This window comes from Ylistrum balloti, unplaced genomic scaffold (genome assembly GCF_031769215.1).
Source record: "Ylistrum balloti isolate Yb309-2 unplaced genomic scaffold, AGI_CSIRO_Ybal_v1 Utg369570, whole genome shotgun sequence".
In the NCBI taxonomy this organism is placed as follows: domain Eukaryota; kingdom Metazoa; phylum Mollusca; class Bivalvia; order Pectinida; family Pectinidae; genus Ylistrum; species Ylistrum balloti.
This window is the reverse complement of record NW_026781866.1, coordinates 285,235-308,551: the sequence shown is the minus strand read 5'-3', so window position 1 is coordinate 308,551 and position 23,317 is coordinate 285,235. Positions and strand designations below refer to the sequence as shown.

Below are 23,317 nucleotides of genomic sequence, written 5' to 3'. Positions count from 1 at the left end.
CATTGCCTATAATACAGGCCAACTTCTTTCAGATAACATAGAATTTAATCCTCTCCACAGTTTCAAGAAAGTTCTTTAGACTTGCAACGTTACATTAAAAAGTATCGAGTTGACAGAAGGTCAGTGCAGTCCAATAAAAAGGTAAACAAACCTAACAAACTGTTGAAGTTTCGATAGTATGAATTTGGAGTAAGTATTGCAGGACAAGTAAACAAAATACATAGAATACATTTATTCTCGAGACAGAAAGACATTAGTGGCTCGCCACTTTTTTCTTTCTTTCTTTGTCCTCGACAAAATTCAGCTTTTGTTTTAAAACACTTACCACTTATTCCCTATACATAGCCTATCCATCTAGTTATGCTAGCATATTGTATTCTGCGATTACTTTACTTCGCGAGACCTGTACATATTAGACAGGTGGACACGGTAGACTTACTGTTAGAATACACATTCAATGTATTACATTCAATTGTTTACTGCTTTTTCATTTATGATATTTTATTTCACAGATATTGAAACAATATAGATCTAGGTACTGGCAAAGCCTTTACCCTCTCTGGCCTTATAAAATTAACAGTATATATGATGTTGTTCATGTGTTTATCGTCGTAAAGTATGAATACACATTAGGAATGATACTTTCTGATTGGGATGACTTATATGAAAAGAGCATTGATACAGATATTAATTAGGTGGTCGGAATGACACTGGTGGGGAATGGAATACTGTACCTTTCCAACAAACCAATCAATGTTACCATTACAGGATGTTGATTAAGTAAATTACATACAACTGGAGTCCGTCCTTAAATGACCTTGGGTGTTGAAAGGACGTTAAACAATATAAACTAAATCAAAAGCATCATTTTCTCGTTTTAAAACTCGTATTATTCTTAGATTATAATATACATAATTTCTCGTAAGAGCGACTTGTTTTCATAAGAACGACTTTGAAAACTTTATTAAATACAATTTTATCATAATGCCCGCTTTCAAAACTCGTTATAACGAGAAATTGAAAATATTCTCCAATTTCATACGACCCAATTGTTCTTCTGCAATTTAGCAATGCTTGCAGTTCGGAGTTTGATCTCTTACATTCATGTATTACTCATGCACGTCTTTCTTCAGTACAGATAAATTCGAGGGTATCAATTGTTAACATGAAGATATCTGATGTAACCTACTGCCCTGGTTTCGTAATAAGAAAGCGTATATGAAGATGTTATCAGGTAGGTGATGGTAGAGACCTACTTAGTAGCTTTTGACAAAGGACGATACTACACCGAGGACAACCCAGGGTACAAAAAAGTTAAATCCATAACACCAAAGTCATTAACAATGTACACAGCTGACACTTGAAGGTATGTATATTTATATCATTATATTTAGTGACGGAAACATCGGTATTTTAACACGTTCGGTAATTCGACAGAATTACTCTCTGAATTTACTTAGCATATTACGTTTAGAAATCTAAATAGTTGTTGAAATAAGCGATTTTACATGTTGTAATTAACATGTAGATCTTCAAAAAAGCCATAAAGTTTGGAGTTTGTTACCATATTTCCACGCAGAACAAGAACTCTGGCGTCCGTTATGGACGCTGGACAGAAAGATAAAAGTGGCTCTTCAAACTCGCCAACACACAGCTTATATTTTAGGAACTAACCATGTATTCTCTATTGGTCCTGCAATTGCGCTGCTGTTGTCGGGATACATTATTTTGCTGTATTCCGCGGTGACAGAAAATAGTTATATTTTAGTTTGTGCATCAATGATAGAGAATTTACGCAGACATTTCATTTGAAAATATGAAGATAATAATAATTAGTAGTACTATCTTAACGGCCCGTAAACACATAAATGGTCATTAGGACCATCAACCGGTGAAAGACACAATGATCCAAAAGGAAACAACATCATACAAACTAAAAGGTAAAAGACAAATGCTGAAAATCTCAAATGGTTAAATTATCACAAATAATTAAAATGGTAAGTCATAATCTTTAAAATAGACCAACATCTTTCAGTTAAGCTAATTTGTTTTATAAATCTCAACAGTTTCAGAAAGGGTCTTTAGACTTGTAACGTTGCGATAAAAAATAATGAGTAGACAGGTCAATGTAGTCCAATAAAAATGTTAAAGCTATGATAAAGATTCCTTGGGGCACGATCTGCTTTTTCATTGCCTGGTATTCCCATGTGCCCAGAAACCCAGCAAAAAGCAAATGAAAGTTAAAGGCAAGTTCATGATATAGTATTAATGTATTACGAATGAAAATATTTTCGATATTTCTATTGCTAAGACTCTGTAGAACAGAAAGAGTCTGAATGGATATCAGCTCTCATTTGAATATATTCAAGGGCGAGGTAGATAGCTCGTGCTTCCGCCTAGAATATTGAGGCGTTGTTCGGTAGCCGGCATCCATATGTTTCATCTTGTGTAACCATGACCGCAGCAACATTATCGTTATCTTTTGAATCATCCGTATATAAATGTAGAAATGGTTTATATGTTAACTGCAATATTTCGAGAAGGATGAATGAAAGGTGTAACTGTCTGTGTCTGATTTAACCATTTCATGCAATGAAAAGTCAACTTCGGGTGAATTCATGAGCCAGGATGGAAAACTAGTAATAATTAACCATAAAGTTACACGTAACCTAGTTAAAAACTCTGATGTATCCCACACGCCTAACAAATGATTTCCTATATAATTTTCAGGGATGAAGAAATCACTTTCCCTGTGACCAGAACGTAAATCAATTACCAAATACAGCAATTAGTGATGAGCAAGATAAACTAGTGCAAGAATTTACAATCGGAAACGAGATTCACCGCTTGGGGATAAAATACATAACTCAGAGAGTAAACATATCAATCAGAGATACATTTATACTTCAGTGACGTCATTCTAAGGTTAGAGTTACTCAGCATAACAATGACGTCGAACAAAGTCGGGTTGGCTTTATTAGGTCTTGGACGGATTGGTCAGGTACATCTGAAGATCATTCTTTCAAGCGAGCAAGCCAACTTGTTGTGGGTGATGGAGGAGAATATAAAAATTGCCGAGATGGTAATGAAGGAGCATAAAATGCTGGGAAAGATAAGAGTAGCGTCAAGTGACCAGTTTGATGACATTTTACTTGACACCTCGTAAGTATAAATAATGTCGAGTTTTTAAAACTCTGTCCATATTAATCAACTGCTCAAATCGACCTTTTGATTCTGTGTCATTCCTTCATTTGGTGTTATCATAATTTAAAAGTGCTTAATTGATACGTCAGATCTAAAAGTTTGTATCACAAATAATACCGAAATTCACATGTAGGTTTCCATCAATCCGCATTTGCGCCCATCTTCAATTTAGAAAACTGATTTAAAGAAGAGTATCATACCAAGAGCGCAACATTGTTAACAACATTAAATTTATCGATAATGCATACAAAGACGGTGTCTGCAGATGAGTAAATCAATCAATGGTGCTTTTTATAGTGTTTACGCAATGAAGCAACGTGTAGTTTTATCACTATCTGAGAAACAGTTTTTTGGCGGATGTCTTCTTGATTGACATCGGCCGTAAGCTTGATTAATGTTTCATTATAGAAAATGATAATTATGTAGATTTCGTGAATCTGACCAACCTAGTCAATGTTTGAGAATGTAAAATTTGTAAAAATGATTTTTATGTTCGTATTTCTACCTTAGTCTTATAACCTGTCACTGTCAACTGCAGCACTTTGGAATTTTACAACATCGTAATAACGGACAGAATTTATATTACGTAGATAAAATAAAAAAAATACGCTAGCAAGAATTTCTTTAACAGTGTATATGTTTCGTGTGTATTTTAATCTGTATTGACTAAAGTTTTAAAAATACACGGAAACGATCACAATGGTTGTTGGTATTTAAACGAGATCTATTTTTGTTTTCTGAAAAATAACATACGAAAAGAATCTTTCATGCATGCTGCACCTTTACATATACTTACTATACGATAAATAGTAAATGTATTTTTAATTATTACGTTATACGTTCTGTGTTTTGGCAGAGTGCAAGGAATATTCGTATGTACACCGACGGACACGCATACAGCTCTTGTTAGGAAGGCGTTGACCGCACGTGAGTATACATCTTTCAATCACATATTCAGCTCCGTTACAACTTTTTATAATTATTATTTTTAAAGGCCGTCAACACATAAAAAGTCATTAGGGCCATCAAACGGTAAAACACATAGCGATCAATACAGAAATACCATTAAACAAAGCAAAAGGTAAAAGACAAATGCTAAAAATCTTAAATGGGTATATTAACACAAAAGAATAAAATAGCATGTCATAGTCTATTATATAGACCAACATCTTTCAGGTAATGTAGAATTTTACAAATCTTAACAGTTTCAAAAAGGGTTTTTAGACATGTAATGTTACGATAAAAACGTTCTCGAGTAGACAGAAGGTCATTAGGACCATCAAATGGTAAAACACATAGCGATCCGAAAGGAAATAAGATTAAACAAACCAAAAGGTAAAAGATAAATGTTAAAAATCTTAAATGGGTATGTTAACACAACAAATTAAAATGGTACGTCATAGTCTATTATATAGGCCAATATATTTCAGGTAATGTAGAATTTTAACATTCTCGAGTAGGCAGATGGTCAATGCATTCCAAATGTTTAACGGTGAATGCCTCATCACATCCTATGCATCAAGGATTATCTTCGCCTTTCAACATATATGGATGTGTAAAGTATATATGACCCATCCGAAGACGGGCAAGGACAACTTCGTCTCGGTGGTTGTCTCTATAGCCTGGAGACCATTCACCGATAACAGGTTTAACAGAGTGCAATTTTTTTTATTGGTATAGGTATTCCAATCCTCCTGCCACTGAGCTTCTAAAATGTGTTGAAAATCGGTAAAATGAAGTTTAAAAGCAACAGGTGGTAGCGATAAATCTTCCTTTGCTAAATTTTACAAAGATGAAAACAGCGGGACGCGATATTTCACATTTTTCGTTTCATAGAAATCATTTGAATACTCGGTTTACTTTTATGGCAAAGTAGTTACTACTGATATGTAAAATATAGGGAATATCATTTGTTTCATAAAGGGAAAGCTGTTTTCTGTGAAAAGCCGCTGTCAGAGGAATTAGCAGATATTCAAGCATGTTATGACGATGCAGAAAAGTATGGAGCTACATTGTTTTGTGCATTCAACAGGTAATTGTGTGTTATGTTATTCCTAATCTGCCCTCATTCGAACCGTCAGACTAACTAATGGCTCTCATGTAAATCATTAAGCTATAGTTACTGTTATCATGGACTTTAAAAACTATTACAAAACCTACTTTGTTTAGCCCACAACTGTAACGACGTTCGCCTCGACGTTGAAAATATACCCCTTTTTTTTAAACCTCTGCACATAGAAGAACATGGGATACACCGTTGATGTCAATGATGATGCTTCTTGGACAACTCGAATACGCAGTTTTTAAAAACTAAATATATGTATTTCGATGCGATATGCATACCATCGAAAAGTATTGATATAAAACTATAGACATGAATATAATAGTTACTTATATATACGAATATTCATAACTGTTACCGACTCATTAATGGTCATATATAGACACCATGTTTCTTTGCTCTGAAACATGGTACTGCTATCCCTAAAGTGTTCTATAATGCATTAATAATTTGCTTTTCAGCTTTGATTTTTAATATGATATTTCTATTGGCAAATTGACAAACCAATTCATTCTTGTTATACATTTTTATGCAACAAAGACATTTTGACTTTGGAATCCGGAGTATGTACGAGAAGGCCCGATCGGGCGGCCTAGGAAAGATTTACATGGTCAAAACAACATTCCATGACACTCCATTGTGGATGGGGGCTCCATCACTTTCTCAGACTTTTCTCATACACGACGTAGACCTGCTTTGCTGGTTCGCTGATGCTCTTCCTGACACTGTTGTAGTACAAGCTACTGCTAACATTAAAGTGAGTATCATTTGTTTACACTCTGGAAGTCATTCATTTGAAATTTTCAAATTTATTCTCACTGCGTAATTCTACCTGCAAAAATGAATAAATCAAAATAATCCAGAATAAAACCGAGATTTGATGCAATGAATAACGATTTATTTACATTAAATAAGTCAACAACACAAACATAATAGTCTAATATCATTATGGTCAAAATATGTACACGGATAAAATAGTTAATGCATTTTTTTTGCTAATGTTATAAACATGAATGGAAAATCTATCATCAAATTTTCATTTCCTTCAGTATGTGATATTTATCTGGATTATTCCATTCTTTGCTTCCTTTTTTCAGGGTTCAACATTAATATCAGTTTCTTGTACGTTTGGTTCCTTGTGTCATAAATCCTTATATAGTAGTGCTTTCCCATGTTTTTCTAAGATGTGCACACTAAAATACCAAGTTGTTTTCTGTCATCTTCATAAGACATATCATTCTTATACAGGAAGCTGCAGAAAAATGTGACGTTGATACGGTTGGAATTTTGATGAGGTTCCCATGTGGAATGCTTGGTATTCTGGATTTCTGTAGATATTCTCCTTACGGTTATGATGTCAGACTAGAGTAAGACCAATTGTTACATGGCATTTAATGAATATTTAAAAATGACTTCATTTAAAGTAACAAAAATATTTTTAACCGATTTGTTAACGTCTTTTTCTCTAATGGCTACGTTAAACTTGTTAGAAAGTCGTTTGTTAAATGTAATATAATTTTCCCCATTTGAAATATAACAAATTGCAGGGTGTCAGGTTCTGCAGGAATGGAAGTAACTGATGCAAAACCACTTTCGTTAGTAAAGACTTACACGCCAAGTTACCAGGGTGCGGCGCAAATACATGCAACGTTCCCGGAAAGGTTCCACCAAGCTTACACATCCGAACAAGAGCATTTCCTTGATGTTATACAAGGTTTGTACTTATATTTCGAATCATGTCTGTTGTAATGCACTGCATGATCGCACGAGGCGAGTTTAGTGGACACTCTGGATAACTGGAGTTTTCTTGCGTGTCTTTTACCAATGAAACGTTGAGGAGAAACAAACCCGCTTCAATGATTACGTTTGATCCTTTCTTGCAACGAAACCAACATGGACAGCTTTTCACCACTAAGCTGTATAAGCGTGATTTCAACTTTGCTGTTGTGAGGTTTTATTTCTGGATAGCAGCATCCCGGCATCTCCAACTTATGGTGTTTATATGTCGCAGTAGATTCGATATTCAAGGGCCTAATTCCAATATTATGTTTTTCATGCAAGAGGTCACCAATAGACAGTCAAATATATAACACATGGTTTCAAGCGATGTAGGCTGATGTAAAGTGTTTTTATTTTTATATGAATCTGGACGTGTTTGATGATGGTTAGTTTGTCAGTTGGTTCCATAGCTGTATACCATGTTCTTATTTGAGAACGTTGCATTACTTATTTGCATTTACATGGCAGGTTTCGTCGGTGAAGCAGAGTACATTCACTCTGGACTTGTTGAACTGGTACTTTTGAATTTGAGTATGGATTATGGTTGGTTTTATTAGGTAGCTTTTGAGGTCTTGATATCGATTTTCCTTCCTGTCACCGCTTTATTTTACACTCTTAAGGTAATTTTCCACACCTCTTCCCATCACCCATTTAATATTGGAAGGACTGTCCACTTTCCTTAATTGTACATCAAACACTTTGTACTCGTAACAGCAATAGATTGAGTTATCTCTTATCCATACAGCAGATACTGAAATAATTCATCAAGTAATTTCATATTCATGCGACTGGTATTCAAGATGTTAGTTTGATATTGCATAAACTGTCCATTTTTTTAAAATTGTGTGAAAATCACTGATAGACAAATTTACCTCCATTGGTCTTCATTAAGTAATTTTGTCATTTGTTTTAAAATTTAAAGTCTCAGTCATGAATCTCAGTCATTTTATTTCCTGTTGCTGATCAATACCTATGTATATAAAAAATATGGTAGTATTATCATATAATGCGGTGCTAATTGATGAAACTTGTTTCTGTGCACAGGAAAGGCGGAACTAGAGGTGAAGCGTGTTTTTTCTGAGAGAGCTGCTAAAGTAATAGACGCTATAAAAGAGTCGTACAAAACTGGACAGGTGATTACACTGAAGAAATGAACATTTTAACACAGAGAAAGTGCCATCTTCATTACACACTATCCCCTAATTTTAGCCACTTTACGCAAATTACATATAATTTATATCTGTGCTACCAATCGAATAAATCAGATTTCTATTTTTGAATATGAGTTGTTGCATGTGATTTATTCATATTTTCATTATTGTTAAACAGTAAATAACGTTACGAATACCACCAGAGACAACTTCAAATTTGCTGTTTTATGTGAAAATGTATTGTGTACGAAAACCATAATTTTCTCAAGCGTGTTACAAAATCTTCGTTATAGCATCTGCATCGATCACATTACCACGCAGAAGTACAAAAAACTTTAACGATATTATTTCCCAAACAACTGAATATCACCGTTTAAGCCGAAAAAGTATCATTCCATTTATAGTGCAGTTAATCCAGCTAATGGTACGCGAGAAGATCCTAATCCGGTGTTTGATATGACGTTAGATGTGTTGACTCTCATCATATCTCATGGTTTCGGTTTGGTAAACTGGTTCTCATTTAAGAATGTGCTTTTACCTGAAGTGAACCAAGTTAAAATGTGTGCCGTTGATAAAGTATCTTTTTCTTTCCGGAACACTCGGTAATACATGTATAAAGTTTGTACTTTAGCACGGTCATCGATTTTCCGTTTGTCCCTATTAGGCCCCGGTTTTATTGGTTTGGAGTCTAAGAGAAGTTTTGTTACTGTTACTGCTCGTTTAATATAGTAACCCACGACGGACTAAGCATGTTTGACTCAGCTGCATATTTTACAGTGTCAGCCTTTATTTACACATTTTCCAGTGTCAGCCTTTACTTACGTCAAGTAAGTTGTTATCCGATATGTATATTTTCATAAAAGTCATGGCAGACTGTTTATCTTATGAAATAGTGGCAAGGCACATGTTTACCTTTTGAATTCAATTGGTATAAGTCGATAGGCCTGGGCAAACACCGGTTGAAGACGCGTCAAACGTCTAACATCAAGCCAACATTTTGAATCTCAAATGACTCTCATTCGTTCATAGAGGATTTTCGATCGACTTGGTAAAAAAAAACACCAAGAAAATACCAACATGGCAGTATAATCATAAACCAAACTCTAAAAACTAGGACAAAATATGAACAAAAGAAAGATTCTACGAAGACGTCTTCTGCTTATTCGACGACACCCGCTAGGTAAATCCAAATACATAATGTCATGTCCACATATGAAAACAGGGTTTACAACCCGGAACCAACAGGCAAACTAATGACCATCACACATGTCAAGATTGCAGGCCCTTAAATATCGACTGTGACATGAAAATACCACAGATTGGAGATGCAGGTTTATTGCTATCCAGAAATGTTCACACAACCTTCTAGGGTTGTTCCCAGTTCCTTACTAACAAGTTATACAGCGAGGTTTATTCACACGTCTGTTTGCTTTAGTAGTCAAGTGTCAAGAGAACGTTTTCTCTTACCCCGGACAGGGATATCCACAGTTTTACCGGTGTGAGATTTTTCTATCTCACCCTAGGGTTGAGGCAAGCTACACGCGCTCTCGATCTCCGCTCGTGGCATGACGTCATGACCTGGATGTAATAGAACTAGTTTTACTATCTGTGTCACACACGTTCGTCTGCTAGCCTATCGTTATATGCAGATACATCTAAATATTTCCAAATGCGTTTAAATATGTTCAAGATAGGAGACATGGTTACCGTTGGGTCAAATGGAAAGCAGGGAGTAATCCAGAGTACTTTTAAACCAATCGAAACTTACATTTTGTTTAAAGTTCGTTATTTGAAACAGGAGAAGCTGTTAGCGCAAGTAAACATCAACTTGTACAGGGTTTGGCGGATGACCAGTTTGACTTTGAATTCTTATTTAGTTCAAATATGGAGTGTGGGTCATCTAGTCTAGCTCCTCCCCCATTGCAACCCCTTCCTGACAACATTAAAACAATGTTATGTCAGTGAACTCGTGTGTGATGAATGCCGCTGGCAATGTAAACAATAACACATGTGCAGAAGTCGCGTCATGTGCATCTACCTGTACACCGACCACTTGTACCAGTACAACTATTACTATGCCTAGTGCTAATGAGAAAAGGTTGCTTTCTATGAATGACGATGACATGATAGTTTTCATCACAGAAAATAAGAACAAAAACACTTTGCGTGAAACGTTGTCTCACATCAATTTATTAAGAAAATTTCTGAATGTCCTAGGCGAACGTCGAGAAATCCATAAAATTCCTGAAAATGAGTTAGATAAAATGTTGTCAAAATTTGTTGTTTGTGTCAGACAAAGGGGGAGAGAGCACAGGGCCTTGTGTTGGGGCGATATCGAATTGAGATTCGACAATGAACTCAACATGGAATACCTTTCGTACAATGAAAGACCAACAAAAACCAGAACTGGAATTGACGTTACTAACATACGTGACAACAAACCAACAGTGTACGCCACACCTAATGATCCTGAAAGATGCTCGATACGTGCCTACAAAGTGTTTTCAAATAAACTACAAACCCATGAGAAAATGATCAGTGGTTCCTGAGAGGTTCTATTGGAAAGAATAAACTCGCTCACCTGTTAAAGAACATGGCATCTAAAGCAAAACTGTCTGGCTTAGAACAAAGCGACTGACAAACACCAGTGTGAGAAAGCACCTTTGTCAGAAGCTAATGGAAACAGGGGTTCCTGACACTCGGGCTGTACATATCACCGGGCACAAAAACTCACAGTCTCTAAACAACTACCGAATTCTAAGCAACATTAAAAAACAAAACATGTCGGCAATTTTGGCTTATAACCACAAACTTACAACCTTTACTACGACTGCCACGCTCTCGCAAAGTTCAGCACTCACCTTGTAACAGAATCGTCAAAAAACAAAACACAATTGCTCCTTGTGTGACACAAATGCATTGCTACCCACAATATTCAGAGAATGCAACATTCTGGGAGGCTCATTTAACATTAAAATACAGCTACACAAAGAAAAAAGATGTAAAACGTCCCATCCGCGTGTCATTGTTTCCGACAGTGATACTGATAGCGACTAAGTCTTTTTACCTCGTGGTGCACACATGTGTGGAATGTAGAATTGACATCTATGTGACGTAACATTTTTTTTGTAACATTTGTTGATATCTTGTTTATATTATATCATTAAACATATTTTGTTTCTATCCTGAAAATTAAAGATAATTGTAATTCACGAATAACATGTTATGTGATGTTTAACTGTCCTATATATGGGAACTATTACATGTGCATTGATTTGCGTAATGCGGCTCAGACGCCCTTGACACTATATTCATACGCCGTCCGCGTGTATTTGTTTATAAATGTATATAGTATAATATACACCTGACGGTAAAAACGGGGTAAGAGAAAAATAATCATTCACATCCTTTGGGGTGAGACAGGGGAATCTCAACCCTCGAGGGATTATTAAGCTGTCAAACACTCGGCCTCGTGTTTGACAACTTAATAATTCCCCCCTCGGGTTGAGATCCCCCTGTCTCACCCCAAAGGGGGTGAAATATTCTATTAGTCGTCGGGTTCGCGTCAAACTGTTACAGGAGCTAAATGAGATCTCGCGATGCCCAAGTCTCCTTGCGTTAGTGGTGACACCCACCGGTTTTCACTATAATATCATCAACAGTGAACAATATACAAGCTTTCACTTGCATCAAGCTTTTGGAAGGCCCGGTGGTCTCAATCTGGGATTTTTCCTGAATTATATATATGTATTATATATATATACAGGAAAGTGTTTTTACGTGTTTGAATACGCCATAGTACTAAATATATTGTATTCTTCAAAGAAAAAATGTAATTCCTAGCGTCAAACAGATATCACCTGTACCTGGTAGTTATTTCACCTTGAAGTTTCGTCTTACAAGTGTTCACTTTAAGTGACATCGAAGTCTGGAATCTCACTCTATATACATACATAATATTTAATGGGACAGCTGACATATTGGGACTGCATCAACTCTATTTATCCCTGCCCTCAAGGTAAGATACTCTGATTAATCAAGGTGATGTGTATCTGACTTATACGGCTATTTTAGGACACTTGCCATCACTAATAATTGGTGCACTCTAATATTCTGACAACTGAAAAGGTTTTTATATATAGATACAGAAACGCAGAGTAAACTTTGAAGATGATTCTAGGCAAGACATCGAGCATAACTTTCAATATTTTAAGTAAGAATGACGATTAATCCATACAGAATACACTGCGAAATCAACGGATATTGTTGTTAGTGAGAAAGTCGAGACAAATCCTCACTACGTGGGGCCGAGCATTTTCCCGCTGGAATGAGAGGTTGTTTTCCTGCAACTATGGGACAACATGAGGTCAGAGGATCTCATCTGTATACCTAGTGGCAGTTAATTACTCGCTTTCACAACCAGTGGTGATTAACCCCCATTTGAGAATACTCCCAACACCATAACCGATCCACCCCAAACCTTTCCGTCTCTACTACGCAGCAGTCAACAAAACGGTTTCCAACACGTTGGTATACACGGCTCGAAACAGGATGAACCGGGGCTCATCAGTAAGCATGATCCGCCTCCACTGCCTCGATGGGAATAATCTTGGAGCATGTGCTAACCAAGCCATACAACAAGTAGCGGTAAGGGGAAGACCTACAAACGTGTGTAGAAGGGTATGGTATGAAGGGCAGATTTAGTGGCAGTAAGGTGCCGATTGCGCAAATGCGCGGAACGAATACAAATGTCCTGACGTGACGACACGCACGGACGCCCAGATCTAGGTCTGTCAGCTACCTGCCCAGTTTCCCTGAGACGTCTAAAAAAATTCTATACTGCAAATATGGACATGGAGATGTCTGGCAGTATTTGCCTTTGACTGCAAAATCATCCCAATGGCCTGACCCCTCTTTGTAGAGTTAATCCGAAGGACTGGTGCTAAGTGAAAGGAACACGCAAACCAGAATATAAATTGTGAATAGCAAATTTATATACAAATATACAACAAGAAAAAAATATATAGTTTTACAGAGTATTCAATCTTTGTTCTAAGATCCCATCTCGCGTCAAGTCAGCTTAAAAATAACAATACTGGCAACGGATGTTACTCAACAACTGAAATATGACTAGAAGGATAACTTTCATAAGATATCTAACATAACTGTTTCATTACCTCCGTTACATCGCATCTATTCAACAAAGATAGGATAAGTATTACTAAATGCCTCCCTACTATTCTATCATATTCACTGTGAGTATTTCATTATACAGGCTATAATAACGCTGAATGTTCCATAACAGTTCACAGTTCAAATACCACGATTGCCACATATTGGAATCTGAATCTTTACCACCATTCCCAAATGAGACAGTCCCGGTACGTAAACCTCGGATGTATCGCCATCTACGTTGATGTGCCGCTTGAGCTGTAGAGGGCTAATAGACATACACTCAGGTGACTGATAAAGTTCAGGTCGTTCGCCCATGTTCTGTACGTTGAACTGGTGTGAGGGCTGCAGCAGTCATGCCCAGACGTCCTCGTCAGGTCCCCATTCTGTTGTCTACCCCATCACACAATCACGACGGAGCCTGCCAGACCGAAACTATTTGTTTACCATCTAGTCGCATATTTGTTTATATTTCCGAAAGGTTTCCGGTTAGTGCCGGAAGTAAAAGTTACAAACTTGACCTCACAAGTTGCATTTCACATAGGAAAAATGCCAAATATTACGAAATAACCCAATGACAGCGGATTATTATCAACTATCTTTCCTTTATAAACATTTAATGAAACCTTTAACGTAATAGCACTACTGTACAATTCTGTGAAATTGCCTAATACTTTATATAGTACATGTGCTCAAGCGACTAGTCCAGGCTTCGCTTCACTCGCTAAGGACACTCAGAAACACTTTATTGTTCAGAATAATGGAAGCAAAATACAATTGGTACGGACTATGGCCAAAAACCAGCCAGAAGTAGCATTAAAACCCATCTACCGCCCAGGTAAATGTTTCTGTCTGCTCGGAAATCTTAATTCTGATGGGCTAAAATTCCCATCCGGCGTCGTACTAGTATACCCCCCAGCTACTGATACCCACTTTGTACAACAGGACCGCATAACAAGCGGCACAATTCAAACGCCGTTAACAATACATTACTATATATGTTTGTACTTTTAAGAAATATATCACACTTTAAATAAACCGGTATATAACTATATAAAAGAACTGTCATACCTTGACACTCTGAACTTCCATCAGCCGTGGTTTAATGCTGTTGGAAATTAATCAAAATATGTCTCTATGAAGACAACCTTATAGTATGACGAGCAGTGTAACTCAATGTCACAACACTGCTGTGCACAAAAAATTTCCTGTTTCCCCGGAAGACACCGTCATGCAATACAATAATGCAGTATTCGATAGGGGATCATGTGCATTGTAACCTACAGAGTTGCTTGACCGATTTTCATTGTTTCTGAACAACACGTTCGCAAGATATTACAGTATGTTATATTACGTTTTTTCATCCATTGAGTATATATTTGTATGGTAGATAATATGGTACTGAGTTAATATCCAGTTTGACTCGAGTTAAATTGTGAGCATGGTAGTTTTGTAACAGATTCTAGGGTGCTTACTTTTTTCTAAGGAGGTGTACCTGTTGTTTCTAGGTTGATGGTCAAGTTGCATTCATAATTAGGTTCCTGTTGTTTCTGGGGTTATTTTAATGTTGATGGTGATTTACTGGTTGTATCTATGGTGATATGAGTTTGCTGGTAGCAATATAAAGTAGCGGGTGCACCTTGTCTCAAGAGTGGTGTTTTTATGATGATTACCTGTTGTCTCATGGCTAATGTACCTGTTTTTCCGGGGTGAAGTAGGGCGATGTACCTGTTTTCAGGTCACCTGAGACAAATTCTCATGGCGACCTATTGCCATCACCTTTGTCCGGCTTCGTGTGGCCTTAAACAATTTAACATGTTAGACTTCTTAAAAACCCTGAACCGATTTCAATGATTTTTTTTCAGAGACCTTTCCTGGCCTAAGATGGACCAAAACAAATAATTATTTGGTACGCATCCCATAGGAGCATAAGGTGCAGGGCCAAAAGGGTGAAATTGACTCAGGATTAAAAAAAAATCTTTCAATTGCCAGATATGGTAGAATTAAACGTTCTCCATAAATGGAAGCATATTGAGGTGTTTTACCAAAGTTATGAAATTCATGGCCCCTAGATCTCACATTTTCCCGTGGGGAGGGGAAATTTTTTACTAGAGTTTATATAGGAAAAACAGATTGATGGCTAATTATGATGAAGACTTGTTAAAAGTTTCGATATAGATGTCGTAGAGTTGATTTTTTGCATGGATTTAGATAAATCATACATGTAAACTATATACAATAACCGTCCTTTACCCTATCAAAGTTTAGATGTATAGATGTTGTTGCTTGGGTACCCGTTCTTCGATGTGCCTTTTTGTAAGGTGTTGTACCTGTTTTTCTACGATGTTCTATCTGTTGTCGCTGCATTGATGAATCTATTATTTCAATAGTGACGTAGATGTTATTTCAATGGTAATTTACTTTTTGGGGTGCCATCATTATCATGATGTAGGTGATGTCTCAAGGGTAGTGCAGCAACTGTTTCTAGAGTGATGTTGTTGCTATTGCTAAGAAAGATTATCTATCTCCTCTGTAATGACATACCTGCTTTTAAGGGTGATACACAAGGTATTTTAGGGTTATATACATATTGTGTCTATAAAGATGTCTTTAGGGTAATGTACCTGTATTCTCTGGTTATGCAACTGTTGTTTCAATTATCATTATTACATTCGTAACGGTCCGTCAACACATAAAAGGTCATTAGGGCCAACAAACGGTAAAACACACAGCGATCCAAAGAGAAATAACATTAAACAAATCAAAAGGTAAACGACAAATATTAAAAATCTTAAATGGGTATGTTAACACAAAAGATTAAAATGCTACGCAACAGTCTATTATATAGACCAACATCTTTCAGGTAATGTAGAATTTTACAAATCTCAACAGTTTCAAAAAGGGATTTTAGACATGTAATGTTACGATAAAAACATTGTCGAGTAGACAGAAGGTCAATGCAGTCCAAAAAAAAAGTTTAACAGTGAATGGCTCATCACAACCTTTGCACCAAGAGTTATCTTCGCTTTTCAACAGATATGAATGTGTATGGTATGTATGACCCATCCGAAGACGGTGGTTGTCTCTATAGTCTGGAGACCTCTCACCGATAACAGGTTTAACGGAGTGCAATTTGTTGGTATATATATTCCATTACTCATGCACTGAGCTTTTAAAATTTGTTTAATAAATTGTTTAAAATCGGTAAAAGGAAGCTTAAAAACAACAGGTGGTAGCAATAAAGCTTCCATTGCGGCACGATCTGCTTTTTCATTGCCTGGTATTCCCATGTGCCCAGGAACCCAGCAAAAAGCAATATGAAAGTTACAAGCAAGTTTTATGATATAGTATTAAGGTATTAAGAATGAAAATATTTTCGATATTTCTATTGCTAAGACTTTGTAGAACAGAAAGAGAGTCTGAATGGATAACAGCTCTCATTACTTTGTTTCTTTGAATATACTCAAAGGCGTGGTAGATAGCTCGTGCTCCTGCCGAGAATATTGAGGCGTTGTGCGGTAGCCGGCATCCTTATCATTATCTTTTGAACCATTAATATATAAATGTAGAAATGGTTTATATTTTGACTGTAATTTTGAGAAGGGTGGACGAAAGGTATCTGTTTTAACCATTTCATGAAGTGAAAAGTCAACTTCAGACAAATTCAAGAGCAAGGGTGGAATTTCTATCGCTCCAAATGACTGAATTTGGACAATATCAATATTTTTGTTTGTTAAAAGAGAGGAAATTCGAATACCAAATGTTGGATTGGTTTTGTTTTAAAACAAGATTTTATATTTTGGATCAAATACAAGGGAAAAAGCAGGATTTGAAGGATTTGACTTTAGCTGAATGGTATATTGCAAAGCCAATTTATTTCGACGGCTATATAGTGATGGTTCGTTAGCTGCTACATAGACTGACCATTCCCATTGTTTCTAGGGTGATGTACATGTTCTTTCTATGCTGATGTATGGTTACGATAATGTAACAGAGAAAACATGCAGCTATCGGTTCCTTTATCAAAACAACATTACACACTTAAAGTTTATTTTCCGTGAACCGTTATTTTAACTTAAAAAACCTGTTTTTGACACGTTCATAATAATTTTCTAAAACCTACCAATCTCATGATGTTTTCGTAATATCACGTTCTAATAGTTGTCGACTTATATTATAACCATTAGGTCTACAAAATAGAGCATGCGTTGTAATATTTGACGAGATAAATTACCCTGTGACCACAACGTCAATCAGTTACGAAAGACATCTATTAGTAACAAACAAGATGAACGTATTAGTGTAAGGATATAACAACAGTTGACCAGTTCCAACAATTAGTGACGAACTATATAAAACAGAATAAATTGGCTTATCAGTGACAATAAACGCATATGTTTCAGTGGCCTCATTTTAAGGTTAAGGCTACTCAGACAGCATAACAATGACATCTACCAAAGTCGGGCTGGCTTTATTAGGTCTTGGACGGATTGGGCAGGTACATCTGAAGATCATTCTTTCAAGCGAACGCACCAACTTGTTGTGGGTGATGGAGGAGAATACAAAAATTGCCGAGATGGTAATGAAGAAGCATAAAATGTTGGGAAAGATAAGAGTAGCGTCAAGTGACCAGTTTGATGACATTTTACTTGACCCCTCGTAAGTATATCGTTATGCTTTTATCATATCAGTCCACATTCATCACTTCCCCAAATCTGCCTTATGTTTTTGTGTACTTCCTTCATTGCATTTACCCTTAATTTGAAAGTGTGTAATAAATCATAATCAGAAAGCTGTATCAAAATCTAACTGACATTCCACAAATACCTGGAAATTTCCCGTGGTCTGTATTTTTGTCCATCTTCAGTTAAGACGACAGCTGCTACGACCATCTTGTTTACCGATATGCAATGGTTGATCAAAACTGATTGCATAATCTAGCAACAGCGAAATCGGCATGAAGGCGGTCTGTAGATAATAGGGTCACACAGTATTTTTATCACTTTTTCGGGGTCAGTTCGGATTGATCTTGGCTAAACGTTGTTTTGTTTTGCTATCAGGCAGTATTCTCCTATTTGACGACCAAAGTTTATTTTTCGAAGCATGTTTTCTGATTTTTTCACAGTTAACCATATTTATTAAATGAAAGGCGAAACTGTCATTTTGAAATTTTGATCACTAAATCATTGTTATAAACAAATCATTAGAGGACGTAGCTTACATGGTGGAAGTCGTTGAAGAAGCAGAAGACGCTTACTCTTTTGGCACATCTGATCGTAGTGTCCCTGAACATTTTTAGGAGCTCTGTGTAAATCTTTCGTTTGTTCATATTTTGCCCTGGTTCTATTGAATTCAAGTCTGGATTATGATTAAGTTATTATGTTGGTGATGTGATTAAGAAGATAGAACCCAGTACTTCTATGGCACCTATTTCATCAATGGTATATGTTGTTTTATGTAATTTTTTGGCTTAAGATTAATGTTCAAAAAGAAAGACTGGATGATGCTAATTAAGCAAATTAACATACAACATTAACATATAACTCTTTGTTATTTATTAGTTTTATTCCAAAGTATTCATTAAAACATATTTCGTGCATGTAAATACCAATTCTGCTGGATGGTATGCTTCCTCTTCAGAGACATTTTTCTATTTTCTAAATTGAAAACACCATTATAATGTTTAATTATGGTGTTGCATGATTAATGGCAGAGTGCAAGGAATCTTCATATGTACACCAACGGACACACATACGATTCTCGTTAGGAAAGCTCTGGCCGCACGTGAGTACTAATGGATATTTGGCTCTGTTTCCTGTAAAATTCACCCGTATCATCTGAATAAGCATGTTTTGTTTTATTGCTGGTAAAATCCATTGAGGAAACCTGAAAGAAAACTGGAATCAAATTCCCGATAAAAGTTTTAAAAAAATCATTGCAAGATACAGATCTGTCTAAAATGGAACAATATTTCTTTTGTTTCAAAAAGGGAAAGCTGTTTTCTGCGAAAAACCACTGTCAGAGGAATTAGCAGATATTGAAGCATGTTATAACGACGCAGAAAAGTATGCGGGAATGTTGTTCTGTGCATTTAACAGGTAATATTGTATCTAAATACGCTTCTGTCTTTTGTCGATCCTTCTGCCTCTGAAATCAAATCAGTGTCCCCATATACACCATAAAGCTCTCGCCATTATCACCCGATAGTTGTTATAAATATGCATAAGCAAATATTTTGCAAGGAATAGAAGCTGACTTGTCTGTTATCTTGTCAGAACACCAGAGGAATAACTCTATCTAGGCAATGTAGTATGCGTATTTGAAATACAATGACAATAAATGTCATTAATAGTTAGTAATGATATGGATATTCATTCAATCGATTATTCAATTATAATGCTGACGATATTTGAATGCTTGGCTGATTAACAGTTCGAATATGGCGCGCCAAATCACGGATGGCAAGTTCACACGTCATAGGCTTAAGGGACGTAAATGATACAACATAGGGGTGTTTAAGATCGCTTGTATCATTAAATTGGTTAAGATCAGTTCAGTGTTGTTACCAGAGATATGTCAGCACAGCCGCAAGGGAATCTTTATCGCTACCACCTGTTGTCTTTAAAATTCACTTTTTACTGATTTTATTCTTCCCCTACTACTGCGCTAGCAAAAACTGTTTCTATTATCGGTGAATAGACTCCATGCTATAGAGACAACCACCGAGACGAAGTTGTCCTTGCCAGTCTTCAGATGGACCATACTTACCTTACACATTCATATACGTTGAAAGGCAAAGATAATCCTTGGTGCATAGGATGTGATGAGCCATTCACAGGTTTTTTTATTGAACTGCAGTGACGTTCTGTTAACATAAAAATATTTTTATCGCAACGTTAAAGACATGTTCTTGAAACTGTTGAGATAAATAAAATTATATGTTATCTGAAAGATGTTAACCTGTTTTATAGACTATGACGTACCATTTCAATCTTTGTGTTTCACCAGTTGATGGCTCTAATGACCTTTTGTGTGTTGACGGGACATGTAATCATAATTATGATAATACTTTTGATGTTTGATGAACTTCTCAGTTTTTCTATGAAGTGATCACCGATACTTATTGAATTATTTAAATGAGAACCCATATTAATGTTGATAATTTATAACATGTTTCCATGCTTTGACACATGTACGGCAATCCCTGCTGTGTTCTAAAATTCAGAATTGTTGTAGTCCTTGACAACACCTTCTTTTATTGACCGAGGTTTACATGGCAGGTGTCGTCAATGAAGCAGAACAGGCTTAGTCTTATGGAACATCTAATCTTATTCTCCTTGTACTTTTTCAAGAGGCGCCGCAAAAATTTGGCTTTGTTACTTGCCATGGTTTAATTGAACTTGAGTTTGGATTATGATGGGTTATTTTTTTACATGCTAGCATTTTCTTGTTATTTTTATTAATATCTGGATTTGCAGCTTTGACTTGATATGACATTCTTATTGACAACCTTTTTTATAATTTTTATGCTTTTGTCTTCAACAAAGACATTTTGACTTTGGAATCCGGAGTATGTACGAGAAAGCCCGATCGGGCGGCCTAGGGAAGATTTACATGGTCAAAACAACATTTCGTGACACTCCATTGTGGATGGGGGATCCATCCCTTTCTCAGACTTTTCTCAGTCACGACGTAGACCTGCTTTGCTGGTTCGCTGGTGCTCTTCCTGACACTGTCGTAGTACAAGCTACTGCTAATATTAAGGCGAGTAGTAATTGTTTACACTCATGTAATCACTCAAATGAGACTGTCATGTCCAGCGACTGGAGTATGTGTATGTACTGCTATGAAGTAGGGTCGATTAAAAACTGAAATATTTTTTCCCTTCAGTGCCAATTCGCAGTTATTATATGTTTTATAATTCTCCTGGTTTACAAGGGTCTTTCGGGATCCAATATTTTGAATCAATTTCGTGTACATTTAATTTTCTCAGATATTAATTGATGTGTTGCTAGTTGCTTTCCAATGATTTTAAGGTACGAAAACTCGTAATTGTTATCATTATTGTCATTATTCTGTTATATTGACTTTAAAGATCTATTTAATTAATATCATAGCCATTAGAACAAAACATATCTATCTCACGCAGGAAGTTGCAGGAAAATGTGACGTTGACACGGTTGGAATTTTGATGAGGTTCCCATGTGGAATGCTTGGTATTCTGGATTTCTGTAAATATTCTCCTTACGGATATGACGTCAGATTAGAGTAAGACCCATCGTTACTAAGAAGGTTATGTAAAATATCAATGTTACTCAGTTTAAAGTTAAAAGCTTGAATTCCTAGCCGCTTGTCAATTTATTAGCTACGGTATGACGTATTGGAATTTCGTTTTTTAAATGTAATATTTTCGTCAATCGCAGAGTGTCAGGTTCAGAAGGAATGGAGATAACTAATGCCAAACCAGTTTCATTAGTAAAGACTTACACACAAAGTGGCCAAAGTACAGGTCAGATTTATGCTTCGTTCCCGGACAGGTTCCTTCAAGCTTACACATCTGAACAAGAACATTTTCTTGATGTCATACAAGGTTTGTAATGATAGCATATTTCGAATAATCTACAGTATGATTATATGCCTCGGCTTAAGTGAGCATACTACAATATCGTTTTCGTTCTTGTTCCTTGGCATCAGGACGTAGAATAGACCATCACTGATCTGTTGACCCCATTGCGATACTTTGCACATCTGTCCTCATATCATGGTCTACGTTACATAATTTTGTCATTTGATTTATATATTGAATTCTATCAATTATTTTATTTCCTGTTGCTTATCAATACATCTGTAAATCAAATACATTGTAGTATTATCTATCATATAATGCGACGATATGCGGTGCTAATTTATGAAATAACTTATGTTTCTGTGTACAGGGAAGGCGGAACTCGAGGTGACGCGTGTTTTTCCTGAGAGGGCTGCTAAAGTTATAGACGCTGTAAAAGAGTCGTACAAAACTGGACAAGTGATCACATTGAAGAAATGAACATATGTTTAACACAGAGAAAGAACGTGGCATCTGCAAAACAACAGCTCATAACATGACGATACCTATTAAATGAATCTCACGTCTATTTTTTCATGAACCGATAGTCATTGCGCTTCGTCCGTTGTCGATCCTGAGATAGCCTGACCAAGTGGTGCTATTTTTCAGGTCGGTCTAAAATACAAAATGTCTGCCATCTTGAAAAACATACTTTAAACGTCTCAAGTTCCACTGGCATCCTTGAGCTAAAATTGGTGGGAATGTTAAAAAAATGTAGCCAACAAAATCTTAATTTTCGACCTTTTCAAAACTTTGACACGGCAGCCAGGCAGGCCATTTTGTAACATGCTTGCGTAATAATGGTTTTCATGTGCAACACTTATTTCAAATTTCTCAAGTTTCAACAGTGGGATTAAGTTACAAATTTACTATAAAAAATAGGTACCCTGAGAGTGCTAGGTTAGGTATAATTTATTGTCATTGTCATATGAAATAAGAATCCCTAATTAAATTATTGAACTCTATATTACTCTTGGTTGTATTTGAGTAGAATCGCTGTCCCGGGGATAGTGATTGTGGCTTTGATTATCTAAATACTTGTTAAATGCCATTCTGGTCTCAAGTCATTATTAATGGACAAAGGGCAGACAACTCTTTTGAGTTCAGTTCTGGGTATGAATTATACCTCAGTTGTATGAAACTGAGTTCTCGGCAAAGGTCATTATCAGAAATACAACTATTTACGCTTGCGTTGCATTCTCTGTAGATGAAGTAAGCCTAACCCAGTGTTAATAATTTTCGATATTTACGTACGGTGCTTAGGCTTGCGCATATATATCTAATAAAATGTAAGAACTACTTGTCCAAGTTGCGAACTCTACGAACTCTAATGAGTTTATAGTT

At 36.2% G+C, this 23,317-nt stretch overlaps 2 protein-coding genes across 2 annotated transcripts; both read left to right on the top strand.

Annotated features, from left to right (window-relative positions):
- Positions 1–2,947: 2,947 nt before the first annotated feature.
- LOC132564159 (myo-inositol 2-dehydrogenase-like) lies at positions 2,948–8,199 on the top strand. The gene is made up of 7 exons (XM_060228868.1): positions 2,948–3,162; positions 4,061–4,131; positions 5,128–5,236; positions 5,807–6,023; positions 6,515–6,633; positions 6,814–6,980; positions 8,090–8,199. Exons 1-7 carry the CDS (start codon positions 2,948–2,950, stop codon positions 8,197–8,199), a joined length of 1,008 nt encoding a protein of 335 aa, XP_060084851.1.
- A 9,613-nt stretch (positions 8,200–17,812) lies between these two features.
- On the top strand, positions 17,813–22,414 carry LOC132565055 (myo-inositol 2-dehydrogenase-like). The gene is made up of 7 exons (XM_060229664.1): positions 17,813–18,027; positions 19,082–19,152; positions 19,358–19,466; positions 20,916–21,132; positions 21,518–21,636; positions 21,792–21,958; positions 22,305–22,414. Exons 1-7 carry the CDS (start codon positions 17,813–17,815, stop codon positions 22,412–22,414), a joined length of 1,008 nt encoding a protein of 335 aa, XP_060085647.1.
- The last annotated feature ends 903 nt before the right edge of the window (positions 22,415–23,317 follow it).